The 27,914-nt window shown below is 34.7% G+C and overlaps 1 protein-coding gene across 2 annotated transcripts; it reads right to left on the bottom strand.

The window, feature by feature from the left end:
• Positions 1-109: 109 nt before the first annotated feature.
• LOC148837440 (uncharacterized) lies at positions 110-27,666 on the bottom strand. 2 transcript variants are annotated; one of them, XM_088909882.1, is made up of 17 exons: positions 27,398-27,666; positions 24,857-24,903; positions 24,493-24,557; positions 17,406-17,539; positions 15,619-15,667; positions 15,051-15,258; positions 14,605-14,721; positions 13,292-13,510; positions 12,293-13,011; positions 8,652-9,473; positions 4,922-5,867; positions 4,678-4,746; positions 4,467-4,561; positions 4,241-4,375; positions 3,542-3,705; positions 2,813-2,903; positions 110-306 (listed from the first exon to the last, which is right to left on the bottom strand). In XM_088909882.1, the coding sequence occupies exons 1-17, from the start codon at positions 27,419-27,421 to the stop codon at positions 209-211; spliced, it is 4,002 nt and encodes a 1,333-aa protein (XP_088766008.1). In that variant the 5' UTR covers positions 27,422-27,666; the 3' UTR covers positions 110-208. The 2 variants fall into 2 exon arrangements, with proteins under 2 accessions (XP_088766008.1, XP_088766010.1); XM_088909884.1 differs by lacking the exons at positions 24,493-24,557; positions 24,857-24,903; positions 27,398-27,666 and adding an exon at positions 20,137-20,618.
• Positions 27,667-27,914: the final 248 nt, after the last annotated feature.

Genomic DNA, 27,914 nt, shown 5'->3' with positions numbered 1-27,914 from the left:
CAAACTGCTATATCTAATGGAAACAAACAAGTTCACAAGAGGTGATGTAAAATTTTATTTTACATGTACAAAATAACCATTAACATTTTCAGAAAACCAGTTTTCATTCAAATTTAAAAAGTTCAGCTGTTTTAAAAAGTAATACATGGCTCTTAAGAAAGCAGGTTTTGCATATTTACAACTTACATTAAATTAACAGATTGTTTTTTTAACAGTCCTCCATGTTGTTAGTTTTAGAATACTTCATCTGTGTGTACAGGAGCAATGCAGGTTCTTCACACATATTTAGCACACTGTACATCTGCCCTAAAATGATAAAAGGGGATAACATTTTGAATGACAACAAATGTTATAAAACATGGTACAAAACTCATAATAATTAATTAAACCTGCAAGAGCTAACATCTGAATTGTATATCACTTAAGCTATTTATGATTACAGCGAGTATATAGAATTAAATTTATTAAGACACCACAAGTCAGTAAAACACAAAGCATTTTTTATACAGTCATAATGACAAATACTTCTAAGGCGTGTTTTGTAGTGCAGGGACAAATATTAAGATATTCAAAAACCTATACACTCATACCCCTGTATAAGAATGTTCGGTATAAGAATTTTCTCTAATCCGAACATGAAAAATGTGTACCTTGTAATTCGTTATAAAAACAAAATTTCACAAATCTGAACTTTGAAGTTTGAAAGTGACTGACTTTGGCCGAGAACCTTCTGCAAACATTTGAATTCAGTGCCACCGAACAGCTGTTTCTTTCTGCGCGGGCATAAAACATTATGGTTAAGGACACTGAGGAAGCAGTCCTTTGTTTATGATCACAGCTAAAGCTTGTGCTCTCATTTTCAAAGTGTTGTTTTGTGTTTTTTTTGTAGTTTCTGTTCATTATGGGCCCTAAGGAAGATAAATATTCTTTAGCATAATAGTAACAGTATGTACATCATTCTAGCTGATAGCTTGGATAGCATTCTATTACGAAAGAATAAATATGAATATGACATCATTCATGATTTTACAGCTATGGTTTATAGTTATTTAAGTAAAACTGTATTGTTCACTAAGCTTGCTATAATGGTCTGTGTAGCAGGTATTATGTTTAGTGGTTTTTGACATTCTTGTTTAAAACAAAAATGTATTTTTTAAAATATCTTTAGAAATATAATCCATCAGAAGCTTTACTTAATTCTGTTTAGAATTCATATAAATAACACTGTTAAGTGACCAACAGATACATTATAGATGGGCAAGGTAAAATTGATCTCCATGTACAGTATACAATTTACATAAACATTCGCATCTCTACATATTTGTCTCTTTTTTACACGTTTCCCAGCTAAGGTGTGTACAAGTGAAAATTTATTTTCTACAGATATATACTTCCTTAAACTACAAAAAGACAATATTGCAATACAAGGAACATCCAGAAAAGTTGGGTGTAATTCTTTGTACCCAAATTTGGCTCAGCTTAAGATGACAAAAGAATCGTTTAATTAGAATGGTTTAAACGCAGAATTATCTGACATAACGGCAATTTCATGGCTGTCAATGATGGTAAATTTTGTAGTGCAGGGACAAATATTCAGATATTCAATCTGAGGTCCTGAGGCAAAAACAAAACGTTGAGGCAGCTTTTCCACCTCAAGAAATGTATGGCTTCTTCTGTGGGAAAACTGTTTGGTTTTTACCCAGCAAAATTTAATGCGTTTCTAAATGACTCACAACTTGTTTTTCATGTTGACTGAAAAGGCTGACTTTTATCTCATCTGTCTAGAGAAAATTCTTCCAATAGTCTTGTGGATTGTCCAGATGGGATGTAATTCCCATAAATATATACTGGGAGTTATTTTTTTCACAGCACTCTTACTACTATGGGAGTTGTACTTCAAATACTATTTTGACGCAGTTTACTGGTTGAAATAACCTATGTAAAGTATAAGTGACTTTGCCAGGAATACAAAAGTTTAATTCCCAAGAAACTAAATCTTAGCATTAACCGATCTGATTATGATCAGGAAAATGTGACTGTATATGAAATAAAGGTATGTAATGTAAAAGGCTTGTAAAAGAAGAGCCAGCTATATGATATACCAATTACACAATATAGAAATGTGTAAGAGTTGTGACAGTGGAACACACCTCCCACTGCATGGCGCGTGGGAATGCGCAGCTACCACACCAGAGGCTAATCAAGGCTGCGCTTTAAAGATCCCCACGCGCCTGCAGACGGGATTCATCGTAGAACCGAATGTGTTCCCCTCACCGGCGACACATTTACTCCGATCCACGAAAGGATTCTCTTATACTAGAGAACAGAAACATCTGCAGACGACTACACACCGGCACACCAAACAGAAAACAACAAGCGCTCTGCCGGTGCTCAGGCAGCTTCCTATTACATCCGACACTATCACAGAGTTAATCCTGAACAATGGAAAGAAGGCTCTCAGTACAGAAACATATTCTGTTAGGAAGTTTGTTTAAACATTTTTTCAGGCTATAAAAGAAACTCAATTGTAACAAAAAGGTCACATTTTTATGTGCCTGTAAAAAACAAAACAGCAACACAATCAGAAAGTCTTAGTAACATATTAGGGCAAAACATTAAATTTACCATTTTTAATATTTGCACCTCGTTAAAGTTATAGGATCTTAAATCAAGTATCAGCAAAGGCTTTAAGATGGTGTCCAATGCTGGATATTTTTTTTTACAAAACTATAGCATTGCTAGCAATTACTTGTGTAGCAGCTTACTATAAAAAGTTCTTTAGCAATTACTTAGGTCAACAAAATTCCCTTACCAGGTGAAATGCAGAAAACATCTCCTGAAGAAAGATTTTGTTCCTGAAGATCAATTTTTACATGGACAGTCCCAGCCAGAACATTGAAAATCTGAAAACAGAACCGCTTTTCTTAGAACTGTGATTGAATTAAGTCCAGCTGACAGTATATCCCAGTTTTTTCAACATAAAAGCCCACATTCTGTAATAAAACTGCTATATGGCAAACCATCCACCTGCTCACCTCCCTGTGTATGAACATTTAAATTACAAACGCTGTGTGAGTGACAAAGAATTTCATGGGCAACAGAGATTTATGTCCATCTAATGCTGAACTCCGTTTAGCAGCTGTGACACTGCCAGCCCACACTAGCTGCGGCATGTGTTAGTTTTGGGGTTTAATAATTTTTATTAGCTGATATTGATTGGTTTAAGCATAATTGTGTCTTTTGTAGTCAGATTATTACAAACTTGTCACTTTGAACTATTAGCTTCAGGCACTACTAAGTATAAAGATTTGTAGCTAGACATCAAGCGACATAAATCTATTTTATTTTAAATATGAAATATATGTAAATTATATACAAGATACATCTTAAATATATCTAATTCAAGCGACTAAAATTGAGCAGCAAAATAACATGCATGCACAAACACCTGGAATCAATTTAAATAAGAGTACATCAACTCACAAAAAAGCTTAAGTCATGTAGTTTTGAATTAAGTAGATGAATTTGTAATACTACTCACCATCGCATCACTGACAACTAACTGACTATTTTTTTTCATGAATGGCCCCAATAGCATTTTCCCTTGTGAGAATAAGGGGCATTTAACATTTTTAATCAGCCCCACAAATTTTCCAGAAGATTCATACCAGTCAAAATCATCAAGAACAACAGATTCAGCAAAACCTAGAAAAAATGGAAACAAAAAAAAATCTTCATGCTGCCTACTAAAAATCATATCATATGCACACCTTTTCTTCATACTGCAGCATACTCTCAGACTCATTATTGTTCTTAGACTTCTGGCCTCTTATTATTGCCTACAATATCTTGCAATGTTTTTGCTTAATTGTACTGTGCTGTATTCTGTAATTTGTAGGAATATAGCAATAGGAATAATTGTAGTAATATAGCTACATATTTAATGATGTAGTGGTCTACATAATTAACACTTAATTGCACATTTTAATATTCCATAATCTATTTCACAATTGTACAGAGATCACTGACTCAAAACTCAAAATATTTATTATAGCCCAAATTAACACCAAAGACACATTGTTTTACTTATTCTGCCATAGTGGTATCTGTGTATTAGAATATTTTTTCCAAGAAAACCTAAATGCAGAATTAATGCATTAATAAACATTTGCAAATCTGTTACAAATTAAACATTTCCTAAACATATATTACTATAAAAAAGCAATGGTAATTGTATTACATGTGATTGTTGTTGTCCAAGATTTTTTTAGCCAAAGATAAATCCTTTCTTTTTCTGCTGTGGTCAGTTCCATCTGATTTAGTGACATCCCACTTGCTGGATTCTCTGAAACATGGAGGCAGGATTTTTTGCTAGCTGATGAAAAAGATCAAAGGAACAGTGTCACTTCTTTATTTGCACAAAGGAACGTCATTTTTTCATACTATAGAAGCAGTTCAGATCCTACCTAAAAAGGAGTTCTCTTGTTCACAGCCTACAAGTCCATCATCTTCATAGTGAATGGTTCTCATTGAGGAAGGTCCACTCTCATAACCCTGATAACTATCAGAAAAATTAATTTGAAGAAAATGACAAACCTATCCAAATTTCAACATTCAGGCTAAAAGCTATATACATATACAAAAGGAACAAAACCAAATTATAACCACTTATAATACCTTGCGCATCCTGAGTGCCTTCCTGTACGGAGATGTTGTAGACTGGATCTTCTTTTTTGTCGCTTGCTTCTAATGATATAAAAATGAGAGGCAAAAGAATGAATCCTAAGTGTAAAGTTTAAATTGTAAACACTGTAAAAACTGTAAATAAGTTGTAAAGATCATATCTAAAGTATTTCATATTTAAAGTTCAAAAGGTGTTACTTTCTCTTAATACATCACAAAAGCGCCATTGATAACTCACTTATAACTGACAGAAGGCTGTGCTTCTCTGAAGTGGTGTGCTTGATCACTTGGAATGGAAGACAGCATTTCTTCATTAGCACCCTGTGCTTCAACAGAGACATGCTCTTCACTCACAGGACAAAACTCAGGTATAGACACACAGTTCAGTCTTAGTTCAGAAGCTGGGAAATCTCTAAGAGGAGAGACACCATCCTGGTGATAATCAGCAAGTGGTAGGAAATCACCCAGCATCTCTTGTGTGTTCGGCACTGGTTGGCATTGTGTGCGGCCCTTGGAATGTTGGTGTACCTGAAATGATTTTGGAGTTGCAGATGATATCTGATCTGTTTGAGAAGGAGAGAAAAAAGTCTTTTTGGACTTCTGCTTACAGAGTATCTTATTGTTCTTTTCAGATGCTGCTCTTGGAACTGCGGATTCCTTTATTCTTGGGGTTAATCTCTGCTGGACATTAAGAGGAGTACAGATGGCATCAAAAGAAGCTAAAGAGGCTCTTAAGTTCCTGGGGCCATTAAGGTAGTCCGCTATGATTGGTTGTTTAATATATGAATGTTTAGGTTTTAATTTTGCTGCAGTGGGTCCGGAAACAGTATCTGAAAGAGTGTCGCAATCCTTCCTCTCTTCCCCTGAACAAACTTTCTTTAAGTTGACATTGTTTGCTCTCCTTTCCATGCATTTATTTATACTGCTTCGTTTAAGTATGGATGCCTGTTTTCGGCTTGGTTTAGCTGCACTTGAACCTGGCTGACCAGGGTCTTTTGGTTCCCACCAGTTGCCAGGAGGCTTTCTCTGACGTTTTTGGTGTACTGGGCTAGAAAAATACCCTCCTCTAGGTCTCTCTAGCTGTTTCTGAATTGTTGTAAGAGTCTTCAATTTATGCCGTTCAGGCAGGCTGTGCTCTTCCGAGGGATCTTCAGAAATAATAGCGTGTCTTGGAAATGTCCTCTCTACAGCATAAAAAGAAAGAGAAATAAACGGAATATTAAAAAGCAAATTTACTTAAATACATGAAAACAAACCTTGCATAAGTAAAAACTTTTAAAAGCTGTAATACATGTCATAATATAGAAAAGTCAGTAATACAGGTTTTATTTTTCTTAGTTTTGGCCAATGTAATACAAATTTAGAAGACTTCCATTTATTTGTGGATAAACTATGCCCTCTAGAGTTTTTTTTCTATTATAACCCGCTGACCAGTTAATACTTTATACATTACTTCTTTATACTTCAATAGGCAAAAAGTAACACATTTGAATACTGCACTTCTGTATCTTTTAGTTTTGTGTAAACACCACAATAAACGGCAATGGCATCACTTAAGAATATCAAATGAAAAGCAGAGGCTATCTAAAGCTCACGTACACATTTTGCATTTCCATATAACTGGGAGTACCTGGAAATCATACCAGATTAGGGACTACTTTAAAACTAATTTACAAGCTCCTGCTCTGTTTTTCACCCCACTCCTTCTAGCCCTGAGTACTGGTATGTGTTTATTATCTGTGTATGTGTTTTTGCTTTGGTGATGTACAGTGGGTACAGAAAGTCACCATCCCCTTTCAAAACGTGTACTTTTTTTGTATGACACTCAGAAAATAAAAACAAATTAAATTAGGCTTGTTCCATTTTTATTTACACAAAGTAACCCACATTCGCCCAATGAAAATAAAATTCTACAACAATCTGAAAATTAATATTACTAAAGTAAAATACTTTATTTGGATAAGTGAAAACCTCCTTTACAATTGCATTTGTAAACTTGCTCAGGTATAACCAATCACCTTACAGATCACACAACAAACTAATTGGCTCCCACCTGTGATCAACTGTGGTGATTATGATTAGTTCAGAATAAAAACAGCTGTTTCCAGAGGATTCCACTGCTTGGAAGTGCATTTCAAAGCAAAGAATCCACTATGGGTGGAAAGGTGCTTTCAAAAGAATCTCGAGATAAAGTTGTGAAAAGAGTAAAAGTCAGGAGATGGGTATAAAAAGATTTGAAAGGCTTTAAGTATCCCATGGAGCACAGTCAAGATCATCATCAAGAAGTGGAAGGCGTATGGCACCACCCAGACCTTGCCTAGATCAGGCCGTCCCTGCAAACTGAACGACCGAGCAAGAAAGAGACAGGTCAGAGAGGCTACCAAGAGGCCGATGGCAACTTTGAAGGAGCTACAGGCCTTTATGGCAAAGACTGGTAATGGTGTGCATGTGACAACATCACAAGCGCTCCACAGATCTGGCCTGTATGGGAGGGTGGCAAGAAAAAAGCCACATCAAGTCTCATTTATGTTTCGCTAAAAAGCACCTTAAGGATTGTGGCCAAGTGAGACCAAAATCAAACCTTTTGGTCAGAATGCAAACAGTATGTCTGGCGAAAACCCAATACATCTTACTATGCAAAGAACACCGTTCCTACAGTAAAGCACGGTGGTGGCAGAATCCTGTTGTGGGGGTGTTTCTCTTCAGCTGGGACTGGGGCACTTGTCAAGATAGAAGGGAAGATGGATGGTGCAAAATACAGGCAAATGCTAGAAGAAACCCTGCAGCCCTCAGCCAGGAAGTTGAAAATGGGAAGATGGTTCACCTTTCAACAAAGCAGACCGCCAAAGCAACCACAGAGTGGCTGAAGGACAGGAAGGTGAATGTCCTTGAGTGGCCTTGTCAGAGCCCCGACCTAAATCCCATCAACAAATTTTTGGAATGACTTGAAGAGGGCAGTCCATCAATGGTCACCATGCAGCTGGACTGAGCTTGAACAATTCTGTAAGGAGGAATGGGCAAATATTCCTCTCTTCTAGGTGTGCAAAGTTGGTATAGATGTATCCAAACAGACTCAAGGCTGTAATTCAAGCAAAAGGTGCTTCCACCAAGTATTAACTCAGGGGGGTATTCTCTTATCCAACCCAGTTATTCTTTATTTATTATTTCTTTCTTTAACTTGGATGTTGCAAGGTATAATTTGTAAATAAAACTGGAAAGTGTTGACTTTCTATACCTACGTTTAACTATTTTAGCAAATTAATTATTTAACATTTGCTAAGAAAAGGTTTTCTTAGAAGAAACACTCCTGCATCACTAGAGCCCATCCCAAGACTTTTCAGTGAAACAATTCACAACTTTAAAAAAATGTCTTATGGGAAAACCACTGCCCTTCATCTTTCTTCTGAATATATTTAAAACATTTTTTATTTTTTAAAATACGTTTTTGTTTGGTTAGCCTTTTCTAACATCCAGAATTTATATAAAGTATATTTGTGCACTTAAGTAAACCTATTTATTGTATAAGATTATTCTTAAACATATGAATTTACAGAGTAAACAAAAAAGTTTCATACGTCTTGAATAGCTGTTTTTGTTATATACTTTTGTTTCAACAATTTGTTTCTTACGCAGGGAATCACCAGGATTTTCTGAGACAATATTTTAAGATAAGATAATCATAGCCATTAAAGACCCCAATCTTAGTACAACATGTTTGCTAAACAGAATACTGTTTAATCATGGAAAAAAAGCACACTACAAACTTTTTAAGTAATGCTAACTTAATAAAATATGCCATATCATATTCATTTAAGTTGTTTGTTGATTAGCACTTGCACAATACACTGGTTATAAACTCAATCAGATCAGTGTAGAAACAGTGAACCAAGAGGGTACACTTACTGTATGCTACAAAACGTATTTAACTGATTTACAATGATCCACCTTTTGATTTAAGCTTTCACTACCTGGTGTAGAAGCAAGCTCCTTGTTTCTTGAAGATAATGGTGGTGATGTAGAAGAAAGTGCTTCTTCTTCGTTTACAGAATTAGTTTGCTCTTCACAGATATCCATGGCTAAAGATGCCGCGGGTTTGTTATTGCTTCTGCTCTTTGAAAGCTTTGACTGTATCTTTCTTGGCTGTTTAGGCTTTGCTTTTCTGCCCTTCCTGGTGTTAACCTTTAACTGCTGTGCATCACTGATTACTTTTTTCCCAAGCGGGGCCTTGGACAGGTTAGGGCAAGAAGAATGGAGGGGGCTAACAGAATGATCTTCTTCATTAATGTAAGCATCTGAGATTTCCTGTCCATCTCCTTCATGCTGTACTCTCACATGCATTTTCAACTCATGCTCGCTTGATTTTAAAATATCTGCAGTTGGTTCTGTATTAGTCTTTTTCCTTTGTCTGGTTTTCTTTTTTGCTTTAGCTTCTGTGGAATTCGAAACTTGGTGCCTTGTATTTCTGGTATGTTGTTTCTTCACCTCTGTCTGTGACTCTGGTGCTTGCAAAACTGTAGTCTGCTTTGATTTATGCTTTTTTAATGTGGCTTCTTTCACTCCATTTCTGTTCAAATTCACATTAATGCTTTCTTCCTGACCCATAAGCCACCACGGCTGTGGAGGTTTGCATTGGCGTTTCTCGTGAGCTGGCTTTAAATGGATTTGCTCAGGACTTGTGAGAACACCTATCAATGTTTTCTTTTCAGTCTTTATGTTTTTCTTTAACAATTCTTCTTGAGTTACTTTTGCAGATCTGCACATCCCTTTGGAGTCTTTACTTTTCTGTTTAACTGCAGGAAAGAAGAAAAGATGTGTTAGTCTAAGCCCAAAAATTGTTTATTTACAGAAAAATGTCCATGTAAATACACAAAAAGCCACAGACATCTACTATAATTATATTTTCTAATATATACTATATATTATATTTTCTATAATTCTAAATATATAAATTATCAAAATATGTAGGATGCGGTCAGAAAATTCACACCCGAGGATAGTCAAAGCCTAGCACTTCAAATGCAGATTGAGTTTTAATAGTCTATTATTTTTTCTAGAGTATAAATAATAAGATTTTCTAACCCTGTGCTTTCTAAAACAGGAGCAAAAATGCCTAAGACTTTCACCTCTCAGCCTGTGTGTACATCCCTGCTTTGCTATGCAGCAGAAATGCTGGTATTAATGGGTTATAGATATGTGGCCACTGACAAGACAATACACAAATTTATCACTACAGTAAAGTCAGTATGAGTATGGGAGTTTAAAAGCCTTGAGTAAGAGGGAGGTGACATTTTAGGTTTAAAAAACACCTAATAATGTCAACATCTGACTAATTTTATAGTGACTGTTTTCTACTGGCGTCAGTAACATTTCTGTAACAGGATGTAATTTATAGGGCTTGGTCTTTTATTTCTACCACAACAGTGTAATATATGTAAGGCTCTAGGTTTCACACTGTGCCACTTTTACTTTAACAGTCAAATCAATCACTCTGCCTAACTCAGCCTGCCAACTGCTCCCGCCTTTTGTTCTCCTATATCAGCTGCTGACTTCCCTGTCTTTCTCACACCCGAAGAAGGCTTCACAGCCGAAACATTGTTTCCTTTTTTCTCTTTTTTGAATAAACCTTTTCTTGTTCCTTTGCAGCCTACACATGCTGATGCAGCTACCTACTTGAAGTAGATCAATCAGATGAGTGAACATACTTTAGACAAATTTTTTTTTTAAGATTTCTCACTGAAATAGTCATCTCTTCCAGCTGGTAGAGGCATTTAATACTTTCAATACAGCTAGTTGGCACTGTAGTTTTGATCAATACCTATCAGAAAGTGGTCTAATTTCAAGAAGTTCTTTTGTACACTTATGTACTTTTTTAAGATTTCCGGAAGTAGGTAAAGCTCAATTATTTCATATTACGGATATGACATTTCATTTCATAATAGACTGATCCAAGCATTTAAGGCATAGTAAAAGAAAAACATACCAAATTAATTAAAAATCCATTAAAAACTAAACAAATTAAGTTCTTTTTCAGATAGGCTATTGGAATCTAAATGAGATTTCCATGATTGATCATTAAATGGTAAATGTTTTAGGGGTGTTTAATTGATTAATCCTGCAACTGTATCTTGATAAAAATGTTGATAGATTAAAACTAAACTTAACAATGGCTCCTGAAAGAATGGCTCCTGAAATGTTCGGTGTCTTAAAAAAATGGAAAATTCATTAATACTAAATGTTAAACAGTTATCACTGTGAAACTGTATAAACTACTGGTTTGTAAAGATCAGGTTATGCACTGTATTGATGAGGATTCTTTTTTAAACTGCTGAGTCTCTTGCAAGGTATGGTTCTTTGGAGTGTTGTATGATGTCATGCAGCTATTTCAGCAGAGACCAATTCAGATTCACCACAGTCCAGCACAACTTTGAGAAGTAGGTACAAATGTGATCTTATAATAAATTAATATTTTAGGCCAACATGGTACTAACATCTGCAAACACTTAAGTCTGTCTTAAAAATAAACTTAATGTTTTCATAGATTACCGTCATATGCTATTCTGTTCTACAGTAAGGTTTGGATGGGCAACAATCCTGTGCTATGAGTACAAGGCCAATACCTTGTTCATGACTTCATGTGCCTCTTAGTGTTTCCTTCTTCCCTTACTGGATAAAAGTACTTTCATATATGTCTTAGGATACAAGGAACATAAGCGAACAACATTCTCCAAGATTAGAAATGTATTTTATAACAAGAGTAACACAATGTTTTACTATTTCTGTAACTAGGGAGCACTTGAATACAATATGCAAAACCTTGTTTTCTCTCCTTTTATCAACACCTAAAGGGGAGCTTGCATAAATTACACAAAGCCCACTAGAGGACCATATTAAAGAAATTTTATTACATAAAGACCTTTTTAACAGACACTACTCTGAAAGATTAATAATACGTCTAGATGAATAAAACCTACATTTGGGATAATAAATTATGCTACTGGTTTTCAATCTAAAACTATCTAAACCATTAATAGCCAAAAGGATATTAATTTAATTTAGCATTATATAATTAGCATTATATATATATATAAAATTGTATATGCACCGACAATAAAAACTCAGCTTTAGACAGCTTAATTTAGATTTTTTAATAATGAATTAAATCCTAAAATACTAGTTAGAAATGTTAGTAAGAACTTCTGTTGGCTTTGTTAAAAAAGTCAGCAGACCTGAAACACTCTGAAAGTGATTAGCAACACTAGTCAGTTGCCATCTTCTGCTGCAAAAGAAGATTATTTTTTAATTCCTATTCTTTCCATAATATTTGAATAAACATTTTAAAATTGATCTGAACACAAAAATTAAAATAAATGATTGATAATGCATAGTACAATATTGTTTGGCTTCGTACTGTAAGAAGTGATGAAGAAGTCGCAGAATATATCATGGGATGTACAATAATACAATACAACGACTAGGTCTGCATGCAAACAGAACCAACAAATTACTTCTGAGACAGTTACTTTTCATATTGTTTAAACATTAATATATACCTAAAGCATGTGAATATCTGAAATTAACTTTGCTCCAGCACAAATTTTAAATATGGTACCTGGTTTCATAACTGCATCCTCCGTCTCTGAAGAGTATGATGGACAGTGGTCATTGAGATCCCCAAGATCCCCATCTTTGTTTAAACTTTTGTTGGTTTGTTTTTCTGTACCCATTGCGTTTCTACGTGCATCTGTGAATTTTATTTTGGCTTTTACTGGCACTGGGGCTTCAGTGTTTAATTTCCTCTTTTTAGCTTCCTTTGCTTTTGGTGCTGTCTTTATTTTGTCCTGAACTTGGGCATCTTCATCAAAATAATCGTTTTCTTGTTTTTTAGAACTGCTGTCCTTGATGCCTTTCTTCTGGCTTTGTGTATGTTGGGCTTCTTTCTTTTTATTTTGAACCACATCTGCATCCACGTGAGTATTTTCATTAACAAAATTATTTGTTTGTTTTTTTTTACTGTTCTCCTTTGTCTTTTTTTTCTGACTTTGTTTACCTCGGTCTTCCTTCCTTTTATTTTGAGCTGCAGTTACATCTACTATGTTATGTTCATTTTTTGGAGATTTTGCACTGGTCTTTGAAGGTTCAGCTTCCTTTGCCATTTGCTTCTTGACATTCTCATTTATATCATGCTGAGGCTGATTACTTGAAGTACATTTCTTCTTTGGGATGGAAATCCAGTTCTCCCATTTAAAATTTTCTTCTTCCAGGATCATAAAATCCTCATCCAGTTCAGGCAAGGGAGGATCTTTCATAGGGGATTCCTTCTTCTTGGTCCTGTGAAAAAGGACAAAGTTATACACTTCACATTTCTGCCAGACAAGAATAATATGCAGAGATGATATAAACCCGATTTATAAGCCAGGAGATATTGCCACTTAGCTTCCAAGTCAAATAAACTTGTCATTTCCAAATGAGATCAATATTTCACGCAGCGATTACAAACTCCTATAAAAACAAAACCAATTTATCATCAACCTTGGACTCTAAGAACATGCATTTTGTAATGCAATTTTCCATTCCCGAAATGTAAATGTTTTTCTACATATAATCTTACCTCAAAAGTTCAGAACGTCCACGGTTTTTCAACTTCTGAAGGAATGAAGATGTCTCATTTGCCTTTTTTGGTAAACTGGTTGTTGCAACGGGGGAATTTTTAGGTTGCTTTTCCACATCCAAAAGAGACATTTTCCATTTCTTGTGAGGCAGTGCATCTGTGATCTTCAGTTCTTTGGGGGATGGTGAGGGATTTAACAATGCACACTCATCATCTGAACTGAAACAAAAATGTTTAAAACGTGTTAAAACCTTCACCTACCAAGAGCTGATCAGAAGAGATGCACAGACAGTTTAGGACAATTAATGTAAGGCAAGGCACAGGTTCGGACAACAAATACGGAAGAGTTCCTAAAACAGATTAGTTATGTGACAATTTTACTTGCATTTTCAAATGTCCTTATTTGACAGAATTCTTCTGTGGAAGAAATCTAATATTCCCATGCCAGAAACTGCCAGGCTAACAACCACCATCTCACAGAAACTCTCAAAGAACTTAAATTTAAACCATAACTTGATAAAATGGGTCCTAGACTTCTTAAGCTAAAGGTCTCAACAGGTAAGACATTCACTACACTTCCAATGGATCACAAAAGGGCTGTGTTTTGTCCCTCCTCCTGTACATTTTGTACACTAATAAGTGTTAGACCAAACACATAGACATCTCAATAAGTTTGCTAATGACACAGCCCTGGTTAGGTAATTGAATACCCAGAAAACCATGCACCCTTTCTAAATAATTTTAATAAATGGTGTAATGAGTTATTTGAAGTTAAATTTCTTGAAATTTTAGGAAAACTGCAACACACCTTGAACCTACTGTACTTGGGAATGGACTAATTGACACAGACCTAAGAGTTGACAAATGTTGTGACACCATTTATAAAAAAGGCCAAAATAGACCCTTTTTCCTAAGGAAACAGCTATTTCAAGTTATATAGAACTATTTTTACACCTATACATAATACAAGTTATGTATTGAAAGTTTTTTTAACATACTGTATCACTTGTTGGTTTGACAATATCAGATTTGTTAATTATAATAGGCTGGGAAAATTAGGTTATTAAGTAAACAATAAAATCATGGTAAGATCAGAAAGGACAGCTACTTTTTACTTTCTAATACTTGAGTACCGATAAGAGATTATACTTTTGTACTTTTATTTGAGTTGTTTTCTTGAAACTAAACTTTTACTCTTAATGAATTACTTATTTTTGAAAGTAACAATAGTTTTACTCAAGTAACAACTGAATACTTTTTACATCCCCGATTCTTGAATTCTTTACCACACCTATGCAAAATTCCATACTCACCTTGTCATCTTTTTAGGTTCCTCAGCTGAAGAATGAGTCTCATGTGATGGCATACACAAAGGATTCTCTGCTTTCTTTTTAGCCAGCGATTCAAATTCATCATTGTTGGAACTACAACTAAAGGAAAATTTCTAAAAAAATCAAAGTTCCAAAACATCCGACGGGATCTATTGAAGTATCAGTAATCACACGTGGATTCAACAATAAAAAGGAGCAGATTTGTTATTTACAATTTCTATATGTAAGCTTTAGAAACTTTATGTTAATTAAAAAGTAGTTTGTAAAACCTTAATATTTGTTAAAATTTACCTTTCTATACACTCCCATAGCTATTAGTACAAATTTCATTTGTGAGAATGTACTGCTACTATAAATTTTGAATCCTTGGCACATGCTATTTTAATTAAGATTATAACAAAATCAAATTACATCTTTTTTTTTTTTACCTTTTCTGAGCATTTTCTTCTTCTGGTAATTTCGGACAACACATGGACGTCCCTTCTGCTTCTGTGGTTGATGGACTTTTTTCTACAGTACCAACCTCAATCTCAATAAGAACTGGGGAGATCTCACTTTCTCTACTTAAGTCAGTTTCACAGGCAACTTGACTTGAACTCTCCATTTGCAAAGAGCCTTGGTCTTTTAACGGACTTGCTGTTAATTAAAAGAAACAATGAAAAAAGTGTCTGGGATGTTAATACAGTATTTTAACAGAACTCAAGGTGCAAAGTAGTCAGAGACGGCAGCAATTTGTTTTGCACAATATCTCCCCCCTTCCTCAATTCCTGCATGTGTCATCACTGTAAATAAGGGTCATTTTTAAAGCCACATTGATTGAAAGATTTTCCTTCCTTTCCCAGTACAGTATTTTCAATTCATCTAGTAATGTTATAAGTATTGAGAAATGCAAGCAAGCTAAATTAAGCTATATCTACACCACTTAAAGCAGGATGATACATACTAACAATTTTCATGATGCTCTCAAGTTTTCATTTTTTTAAAAATAACTTCTACCTCTGTTCTGTGATGTCTTCTGTACCACTGCCGAGTCTTCATGTGATACCTGTAATTGAAAAAATTAAAAACAGTTATGTCCTTAACTTACAAATAAATTTTATATACAGAGGACTAAAATATAATTCGGTATTCTTCTTTGAAGATGCATAATTTTTATTTTACTTCTCTGCCACTATTTAAAATGTAAGCAAATTCAAGCAAAATGAAAAGAGAAGGGCTCCACAGCTGAAATGTTTAATCATGTCTTTCTAATTTTCAGTGTGGAATTATTCAATCATTAGCTTACATTATTTTAAAAATACAGTTTCACATCTGTTATTCACAAGAAACAGAATACCCATAGTCCCATCTATGTTTATTAAGACAGGAAGCAAGAAACTATACTTGAATTATTTTTTTCATCTTAAGTTTCCTGTGCAACGGCATCTGTACTATGTGCCCACATGCTGAACTAATGCAGGAACTAATACTGAAAATATCATAGTGTTGTTTCTGTACATCTCTGGCTCTATCAATTCTGAACTCCAGACACCTTTTATCCCTTCAAAACTGTGACTGTGAATGAGTGATTTTACATGGACAAGTTCCGTCTCATATTTTCCCCCTTTCATTAATTGCACAGTTATTCTTAGCATTCAGTCACAGACAAAAAAAAGGGCATCCTTCATAATGTTTTATTTGGAGTTTTCAGTAAACTCCATTTTGGTGAAATTCTTCAGAATTCCCGCTGGGTAAACAGCTTAATGTACAAGCTGTTCCAATTTTATTTGTTTTTTTAATTAATCTACTTATTTTTCATTAGTCTGATAAAACATACACAGCTGTGCAACTGGCTTTAATTAAAACACGGTTTATTGACAAAAAAACTAAATACAAAGGAAGTTTAAAATATAGCATGTCCCAGCATGTTTTGTGTATTCTAAAAACTATATTTGGTTTTGTTGATTAAACTGATGGATAGAGTACAGAACATAAATGTAATTTAAATAATGAATGTGAAAAAAGAGCAGCATGAACTAAAAAGGTTAATAAAACACACACTACAGTGAAAAGCAGACAACCACATAAATGAGCTTAAACTGGATCCAAACACAAACTGTACCAACTCAAGTTAGAAGATTTCACTGGTGCCTTTAAGATGCTTTAAGCGTACAGTATAACAATAATATGACTGTCATTAATGTTTGCATTTGTTACATGAACAAATATTTGGGCACAATCAGACATTTAGGTGGCCCCTTGAGTCTTTGGACACTGGTATAATATTGTAAGCAAAACTTAAATTCACATATATTTTACATAAACCTTAATAGTAATTTTCCTGCTGCTAAATTGAACAATGAAGTAAATATCCATACAGAAAAGGGATGCTAAACGCAAAAATTAAAAAAAGTTTCAGCTGTGAAGCTTTCTTCAGGTGTTGGTTCTATCTACTAACACTTGCATGTAGTAGCTCAATATTGACTTGGTTGACTAAAAAGAAACCTTCCTGAAAAATCTGTAAATGAAAAACAACTCTAGTGCATATGGAAAACACCACAATTTCGGCACTTTTTTCTCCAAATTATTTTCTTTCTGGTTGAACATTGATACTCCATTATCCTGGTTTATACTTGAAGAAAGTCTGTTCTTACAATACAAATTTCAAGTTTTCAATCATATGATGTACACTGGGGTATCTCTTAGATATTTTAAATTTGAGTTGCTTGCTCTATTTTTCACAACCAAACACCTTTGGAAAATTAATTTTTTCACAAAAAACACACCAAAGATGTGAACCATACCGGAATCTGATATTGTGATTCTGATTTTTGTTGACTCAGTAGGATCAATTTCTTGTCTAAACATCTGGGTGTAGAAGAACTCTTAGGGATTGGAGATGGCATATCCATATCACAGAATGAAAGAGGTGAAGAATCTGTAAAAAACAAGATACATTAGACTTGCAAACTTTTGTAATTCTACATACAATATGATAAAAAAACATTAGCAACACAATTGTTTTTTGTTAAATAAAACACAAAGTACTGTAGAAGCCCAATAATGAAAAGCAGGGAAGGTTATTCCTTTAGTTAAGTTACAGAAATTGAGACATATTTCCTGCTTATATTGAATTCCAAAATTCAAAACCACTTGCATTCTTTGTTTTTTTAAATGAATACAGGAGGCACTTTTATCAAAAGCACATATACATTTCAAAAGGGGTGATTGCTAAAGATATTATTTCCAAGAACGCTGCTAGAGATATTTAGCCAGGGCCCAATATCAGTACAGTCTCCCAGGAGGTGAGGTGGAATGATATTACCCAAGATTAGACAGGCTCCTAGTGAAGGCAGCATGCCTCCACTAATGCAGACTCCATTATTATGTTGGTGTAAACAATGTTGACATTCATAATTTCCAAAAACCTTGGAAACAAACAGAAGAGACTACTAATTGTTTAAATGATCCTGCTTGCACAACCCAAAGAAGAATATAAATGTTCACTATCAACAACTCAACGCAATACTTGCATGATTGCATATAATAATCATTCCGGATCACCCAGACAGCATCTTGTACCTCCAGCAACCTTATTTACTGTATCTCTTGCAGTAAATGCCCAGCCATCTACATTGGAGAAACAGGAAGGAGACTCGGAGACCGTTTCAGAGAACACGTCAGGGCTGTAAAGATTAAAGATCTCTCCAAGCCCATTGTTTCTCATTTCACCTCTGACGGCCACGACCACTCTAATCTCTCCGTCTGTGTTCTCAAAGACGGTTTTCCAAACTCATACATCAGAAAGACCACCGAAACTAAAATTATTCTGCAGCTAGGATCACACCTTCTCCCTTCCCTTAACGACAGACTACTGTTCTTTTAAATTTTCTCCATTCATTGGAAGTTTCATTTCACACCTCTCTGCACCCATTCTGACTTAACACCTCTTGATTGGCCTCTCTTTCTGTCCCCTGCTCCCGCCTCTCACTCCTCCTCCCTCCCAACCTTTGTTCTCCCGCTACTTTACCTTTGCCTACTGCCCTGTCTCTCTCACACCTGAAGAAGGCTCCACGGCCGAAACGTTGTGTTCTCTTTCTTCTTTTTTTCAGCATGGAATAAACCTATTACTTGTTCCTATAATAATCATTATTATTATTCTTATTCCTAACACTTATATAGCACCTTTTCTGGACACTTTACAGGTAATGTGCAGCATTACTCTCATCACTCTGTTCTCCACCACCACCAATGTGCAACACCCACCTGGATGATGCGACAGCAGTCATAGTGCGCCAGTACGCTCACCACACATCAGCTATCAATGGGGAGGAGAATGAAACTAATTCATAGATGGGGATTATTAGGAGGCCATGATTGGTAAAGGCCAATGGGAAATTTGGCCAGGGCGCCGGGGTTACACCCTTACTCTTTGCAAAAAATGCCCTGGGATTTTTAATGACAAAAGAGTCAGGACAGCACCTTTTTACAGTATAGTGTCCCCGTCACTATACTGGGGGAGCTTTAGGATCCACACAAACCACAGGATGAGCAACCCCTACTGACCCAACTAACACCACTTCCAGCAGCAACCTTAGTTTTCCCCAGGTCTCCCACCCAAGTACTGGCCAGGCTCACACCTGCTTTGCTTCAGTGGGTTGTGAGCTGTACCGTAATATGGCTGCTGGCACAGTGAGCTTAAATAGGGACTTCAGTCCCAATATCTGACTGGTTATTAAATTGCAAAATTTTACAAATTCCAAATTAACTTTGTGAACTTTGAGAAGGTACTGTATGCTTGCCACGTTGTTGCAAACCACAGGTCTCACCACGGGAAAGAGCAAGAGTTCATGCAAATTGTGACAAAAAAACAGCTCACCTACTCACTTATCAATAGATTGTACATTGAATAATCTGCATGAGACTAATTGTGTCTGATTTATTCCTATATGTTAAGTTCTCTTGCAAATTTACCATACAATTTCTGATTTCTGTTATATTAAATTACAACACCTACAATACAAACTGCTAATTTGTCACTTTTACAGTAAAAAAGCAAAAACAATCCCAATCACAAAATGTCAAAAACCCAAAGTGAAGCAGCAATGAAAACACAACATTCCTGGAGGTAAATCCAAAAAAGAAAGAAGAGTGAATGGGTCCTGATGCTGAATTCCAATGAGGCGCTAAACTAGATAACAACAATGATGATAATTATAGAAATTTTATCCTTCTTTTAATATTTTTTCCCAAATTTTCTGCTTAATTTTGGAAGGCTAAGAAAACCATGTCAGGACCTAGCTTTACAAAACTCTTTCAGAGTTTTTCTTTATTCTGTCAGTCTTAACTTTTTATCTAAACTAGTAGACATTTTGGCCATCCCCAGAAAGCATTTGGGGTTCATACATGTGCTACAACTTGAAAAACTGAATTGACTTTTGAAGAAAGTTTTCTTTCTGAGTGAGACATACAAAACTGATATTTCAGACTTGTTGGAAGTCCCAATCATGCCACTTGCATTATTTGTGATAATACCTTAGCTTTCCATCTTTGGGATTGTCCATGCAGCAGTTGTTTTGTCCACTGAAGTAACCACAGTCACAATGGACTTAGGAACTCCTGGATCTGCAATAATGCCCTCTGCAATTGGTATTCACATTGACATACTGTGCAGTGAAAATCAGCAATAACCATAAGTGGCACATTAAGTTCCAGATAGCAGTCTCAAAGCTCAATCGGCATACAAAATCACCTTCAACAAGCATGTGTGTGCACTCTGATATCATGCTGTACATCTCTAATAGTACAGTCTGACCTATAAATTTTGAGGTGGGCAGCGTGTAATGTGGTTCCATATAGTCAATGATACACTGGAGACCAGCATCTTTTTATAATTGAAACGACTGATCATTCAGAGCCATTATATAATAAGTAATTTCTTCAGCCCTGACATCTTCAAATTTCTGTGATCGTTTCAGTGCTTTGTGTTATAATTGCATTCCACTTTTTCAATGATCAGAAAGAGCAACACACCAAGAAAAAAAAAGTATAATGAATTGGAAGCAGGAGTACAAAGCCTATAATGGAGAATTTCTAATGCATAAAGCTAATACATTACACAAATAATTCACTCAAGTGTTGCCAAGGAAGAATTTGAAAACATGCCTCACACTGAGCATAGAAAACTCTGTTTAATAATATTAACACTGAAGAGACAGAAGGGTTCTGAGACTGATAAGATTCCATGAACTGAACAGGACCTATTGATATCCTATAAATAGCAGGAAATTAAACACTCATTTACTGCTACAGTATCACAACTTTTACAAAAGTTAATCAAGACAGCTTATACCCATCAACTAAAAAATCCTAATATAACTCTGTATCAGATAGTTACAGACCAGTAGGTCTTACTTATAATACAAATTCAGTTATGGAAAACATAATTAGAACTACACTCAAGAATCACCTTTAGGAGAACAGGATTCTAGGGGATAAAAAAAGAGAGGTGATGCTTAACAAATATGTTAGAGTTGTTGTGAGAAAGCAACTGCAGGAATAAATGGCAACAAAACATACAATGCAGCTTAATTTTCATAAAGCTTTCTGGAGTGCAATTCAGATTTATACTAGGAAAACTCAATTTTCATCAAATATTAAGATGGCGCTCCAATCACTACTAATCTAGTTTGCAAATGATGCCAAATTAACACAAATACAACAATGTACAACAGCAGAAAAATTTGGAAAAAATACAAAACAGGGCAAGGAATTTGCATATCATATTTAACTTGACAAAAATTCAAAGAACTGCTTTGGAATTAGCCAACACCAACAAACAAATCAGAAAACACAGATGAAAATTATATTGAAGCGCCTCCCATTGTTTGTATTTTTCTAATGTTCTGATGTTTACATGAACTTAATAGATTTATACCTGTAGTGAGAGACATGCAGTGCATTCTCCACATTAAAATTAATGGAAACTCACAAGCTTGAAAGTACCTGAATGAAGCCAAAGGCTCTACTGATGGTACTGGAACAAAGTGAATAATGCTTGATCTGCTCTTCATAAACAGGATTCTTGACAGGTAAGTTTTTTTTTTCCCATTCTGACACATACATTGTTAAGAACATCCTGACTTTATAAAGGGCACATGCAAATATAATAAAAGTTAAAATAATTACATTGCTTCTAAAGCTCTCTGAGCCTTCAGTATGATTAAGCACTTGGAATTAACCTAGAACAGCATATTTAGGGGTCATATTTCATTAGGAAAGGACACATACTTTTCATTGAAAGACTGTATAAATTACCTGTCACGTTTTAAAATGAAGGTAGCATTTGTTAAATGATTTTATTTACCACTGCAGCTCTCAACTACATTAGCATAGCCTCCAAGCCTAAAAATTCAAAATCATTTGGCTGGAAAACCCCAAATACATGGACACTAAACTGTTAATTCTATGTCTTAATAAAAGAACATGAAATTATGAGCAAACAGCTGTTTTGTGTCATATACTGTGCAGTAGAAAGCGTAAAGTACAGGGGGTCCCCATTTAATGTTCTTAATGGGAGCTGCAAAACAGGGAAGTTAAGCAATACAACGTTAAGCTGAGAATTATTTCTGATAAGAAATATTGGAAATAAAGGGATAATGGGGACCAGGAGGATTAATAATTAATTAATAATTGTCCCAGTTAAGCACAAAACCCCTACATTTACTGGTGCCTCGTGAGAGGATGCCTACACTATGAAACCACTACATTATGCTATTTCATGGTGGTATAATGCATGCATATGTGTATGTTCTGAATACCTTCTCAAAACAAGTGAAAATCTAAAAAGACTTCTTCTAATTAGAGGTTGCTTCTTTTTCTACTTAAAGAAAAAATCTCACCCTTATTAATACAACATAGAAAGACAAACAGTAAAGGACTGCCATGAGGGGAGTTACCATACTTAGAGGTGTGGCCTAAGGATGACTGTGTTGAGATGCAGGTCACAAAGCCTCTGAAGTGTATTCATTACTTAAAGGTCAATGAGAAAATAATTTACAATGTTTAAATATATAGTATTTCATTTACGTGTCTGCTAATCTGGCATTTCCTCAAAAATAATGACCATCACATTAGCTCTTTTTTGCAACTTGTGTATGATTAGAAGTGCACGTAGCACGTGTACAATAAGCAATTGCCAGTGGAAAATATATTCTGCTGCAGGTTTTATCTTTTAAATATACAGCTGGCCCCGAATTTATCAAAATCAAATGCAAGTGGGCATTCAGCATTTCTTGCCTAAATAGCCCAAACATGAATGACTGAATAATTGTATAATTTAAAACAACACCTTTCAGGCACATTTTGTCAAGTGTTTGGATAAATTTATCTGCTGTATTTTGGAACTGTGACAGAGGGCTCTGTCATGGATCTCAGGCAGCACTAATGCATACATTTCCCCAGTGTTATTAGCCAATTTGCTGTGGGTACACACGCAGTTGAGCTGGTTTTTCATCCATTCATATACGCTATATGCATTTTATTTTAACTTAATTTCCCAACAGTTTAATTTTAATAAACGAAACAAATACATGCATACACAAAGGTTTAAATTGTTTCTTTTATTTTACTTATCTATGTATGGAGCACTCCTGTCTTTGTGCTGGATTGCTGGTACAGAGACACTTCCTAGTTTTCCTGTGAAGGACCCAAGCCAAGCCGCAGGTATTTAAGCTGGCTATATCATACCTGAATCAGGGCACACGTGTGCATCGCCACAAATATGGAATCAACCATTTTCAAAGTTAAACTGTACATTGTTTAAAAATAGTTACAATTAGCATTCCCTAGTAATTATGTAAATGAATACATTTTCAGTTATGAACTGTGTTATGATTTGTCCACTATATATTTAGGTGTTAAATGTTTTAGACCATTTTGATACTGTCCAAAGGAGGAGGGGCTTTGAGTAGAAAGAAGCCCACCAGCCCAGTTACTGGTAGAATAATGTTTGTCATGTGGTAAAGGTAGTGTCGTGTTTGTAATTCAGTGATGGTTTGCCCATTTTTCTTATTGTATATAGCTCTGTTATATTACATGAATGGGCAAGCCACAAAAGCCACAACCAGGTGGTGAATAATAGATTATGATGACATTGCAGGGATAACTCAAAAATATTCAATGTACTCAGCTATGCCACAGATTATGCTAGTGATCAGATCTGAAAGTGCTGAAATTGTCGTATTGGTGTCATTGGATTTTTAAAAGTGGATAGAGTAAAGTTTTGTTGCTTTTGATGCATTTTACATGCATCTGTAACGAATGTTCCCAACTCTGGCACTGTATATGATGAAATAGTTTTTAATTAAAAAAATGTAAAATTAGAAAGCAATCTGCAATGAAATTGAAAAAAATAAGTACATAAGTACATATGGTAAGTTATTATAATTTAGACTAAACTGATAATTAAAAAGCTGTATTTAGTTTTGAATGCTAAAATTCAACACATATTCAATTAATACAGATCAAATATCATCCATGATAAGTACAACATTATTATACCAAAATGTTCAATGAAATACAAGAACAGAATATATGTATATTATTTGGTATATGTGAAGAATAAACCCTTTACAAGGTCACACTGTACTTGAAATTTATTAAACTACTGACATCATTCCATCAGTTCCAAAGACTGTTGTAGTCTAATGGATTTGACGAATAACGTTAAAAGGGAAACTATTAAGTTGAGCTACCTGCTACCAATTCCCTATGGAATAATACACTTCCTCAAAATATCATTAATGATTACATTTGTACATCTTCAATACTTTTTTCCATCTGCACTCACATTTTTACTGAACAGTAAAAAGGTTCCAATCATTTTATTACCTGAATCTTCAAAAACATCATCTAGGAAGTGCATATCTCCTCCTCCTTTCTGTATTGTTTCAAATCTGACAGAATAAAGATGAAACTGTATTATATAAACTGCCAACTTAATGACAAACTGCTTTTAATCAACATCTCATATCTGGAAAAAAAATAATCTGACTGCAGTAAAATTATGATCAAATCAGACAATTGAAAATTTTACGCTTGACGCATCTCAATTATCAGGTTACTGTGTTGAGCAATGTCTTGGCTCTGTAGCAGAAAAGAAAATTGAAAAACATTTCAGTTGTGTAATTTACATTTTGTTTTTTTCTGAACACCAGACAGCTCAACATTTAACAATTGTAATACAAAAAACTACCTTTCATTCTTTTTGGGGAAATACCGTAGTTTGGGAGATGCCCTTCCCTGCAATATATAAGGAAAATGAATAATGTTGTTAATACATATAAAATTATAATATACAGGTGTGTTATTGAGAAACATACAGTATCAGATATTTAAAAACAAATATACCTAAAGCAAAAAACACTTCTAAAGACTCCTTAAAACATTAGCCTTTTAAAGACACGATTAGTCTCCTAAAAAGAGGGGATAAACTAGTCTATAACCTAGAGCATTAGTACAGAAGTCTTTACAAGTCTATGCTAAAGGTGTGGTAAAAAAAACAATTGAACATGAGTATGGCCCTTGATTTTTGTCAGCATAGGTTAAAAAGAACAATAGAAAGGCAAAGCGAATGAAAGGAATATTGCAATGGAAGATAAAACAATAAAATAATTTTCAGTACTATAACAGTGAAAGAACCATAAAGGATTAAATTAAATGTATCCGAGACAAAGATGGCAAACTTCTAGATGATAAAAATGACACGGCTGACGTATTTCACTTAGAGAGAAAAACGGAGATGCGTTTCAGGTACTGGCACGACTCAAAAAGTTCTAAAGCTCAATAGTATCTTAAAAATCGTAATAAAAAAACAGATGTTATTCAGAAGGCACTGATGTAACTGTTCCAACAGTAGTCCACAGTTGTACTCCATTCAGCTAATTATGTGACTTCTAAAGACAAATGGTTGCACCAGAACCTGCTTAAGTGTATCATAGGAAAAGTGGGTTAATACTTACGCAATCAGTTATTTTGTTTTCTTTTTATAATTAATTTATAAAGGAGGATCTGTATAATTTTGATTTCACTTTGACATTAGTGTTTTTTGTTCCTCTACAGCACAAAATTCAAAAACATGATGATTTCATATTGTAACACAAATTGTGAAAATGTCCAAGGAGTTGAATATATTTTAGCTGTATCTCGTGGAAGATTATTTTTATTGTAAAGATTTTATACATATTTTTCTTTAGAATATTGTTTGGAAAAGACCACAGATACAGAAGACAAAAGCATAAGTGCATTCATTATCACTTAAATAACTTTTTAATTAATCAATTCAGTGTTGTGTTGTTCAATTGTTTGAAGGTTTCAAGTTAACCTGACAACCTTACTGCTTAAAGGTGTGCTGTGAGGTGTTTTTCAGGTGCTGCAAAAGTTGTTTCAAACTAATCACTTCAAAAAAGGATATTATTCAGTACAACCAAAAACACAAGGAAAACAACATTAGCAGTGATGGAGTCTGTTCAGGTGAAACTATGGACTATTTTTGGAATGACCCATGAAAGTAAAGAAAATGGTATGAACAATTATTTTCTGTATGTTTCAAACAAACGTACTTCAAATGTATAAGAAAGTGTAATGCAGTATGAATTTAAAACAGTTTCAACAAATGGCTAGTTTAAAACTTCAGGATAATGAGCTAATTACATTAATGCAATACAAGTACAGCAGCAATAAAGTATGATAATTATACAACGTTCAAAGAAATGAAATGCATAACTTTTAACTTATTTTATTATTCCCTGTAAGAAAATATTTTTTTTTATCAGGTCCAAGGTTCAGTCTAGACAACAACACAATATAATACCATACAACATAGGCAAATCTGTCTGAAAAATGTACATTGTGTAAATTTTAAAATATATATTTTTTTATTTCACACTTCAATCAAAATACATAATTCTTAGACTACAGTCTAGAGAAATAGGCCATTTAATACAGAAATGTCCAATGGGAATCTAACATTCTCGTGTGCTTCTTGGAAAAAAAATCGTTAGGATGGAGGAATGATCCAAAATCCAGCTTTTATTAAATGTATGTAATATACAGTTGCCACAATACATATCAGTACACGTCATGTAACAAAATACAGGGTGCGAATACTGCTCTCTAAAACAATACAGGCCATAGAAAGAATAACTTGCATATACCTTGCAGAACCCCAAAAAAATAAGATGCACACTGCTCAGACACAATATAAAGCTCTAAATCCCAGTAACACCATCAGCAAACACTTCCTTTTAACTAACAGAACACCACCATAATGTGATAAACCCACACAAGATTACTGAACAATAAACAATGAATGAACTTTTGTTATTCTACAATCTAGCTTACTGTTAAGGAAAACGATTTAACAGCTTCAAATTCATTGATTAACATCAGCCGGACGTTTTTGTTACTGTTTGTTTCTGCCAAGTATTCGGGTTGACATTCACCGTAGACACGAAAACATCAGGTAAGGTTACCAGCGACAGGAAGACATTCAGCACCTATAGTGCTTCTGGGTGTTAGCAGATTACCATAAACCCTTTTCCTGAAACAAACGTTTTGACGTTTGAAATCTCATGTCCGAAGAGACACTTCAAAGTGCATGTCAAATAAACGCAACAAAAAATGTTAAAAGAGCTCTAAAACAGTAGTAGCTGTGGTTCTGTTTATTATTACGGTTTTGCTGAACATACCAGTTCAGTTTCCGGAAAGTGAAGGTTTGATTTTAAAGAGTACTCACCAAGCTTTGAAGTTTGTTGTCCATATTGTAACGATTGTTTTCCCAGCTCTTCCTACAGGCCACTATTTTTGAGCTAATTATACAACGAAAAAAAAGTCCAAACACAGTTAACCGAATAACCAACTCTTAAAAAAGTGTCCCTAGACCACATTATATTCGTGAAAAAAATGGCTCCACATTAATACTAATATGATATTTATTTATTTTGTTTTCTTCAGAGATGTTCCGATCCCCAAACTTCCGCGCGCTTTGGCGGACGACCCACAAACAAACCTTACGCGCATTGCACCACGGGAGAAACCAGTCAGTGTCCCCGTAAAACGTCTAAGCTTACCGCATATTTAATTGTAACGTAATTTCCATGTAAAATAGTTTCAGTGTGAAATTCGGGCAATGTTTTAAACAAGATGCAATAATATTTGGGGGGTGGCACCAGACTGCAGTAATTTGAGTGTGATTTCTAAAGCTGCCGATGTATTAAGAAGACAAACGTTGCTGAAATGCTCTTACCGTAAAT

This window comes from Atractosteus spatula, chromosome 3 (assembly GCF_055471065.1).
Source record: "Atractosteus spatula isolate fAtrSpa1 chromosome 3, fAtrSpa1.hap1, whole genome shotgun sequence".
Lineage (NCBI taxonomy): Eukaryota > Metazoa > Chordata > Actinopteri > Semionotiformes > Lepisosteidae > Atractosteus > Atractosteus spatula.
The sequence above is the reverse complement of the archived record's forward strand: the minus strand, read 5'-3'. Positions and strand labels throughout refer to the sequence as shown.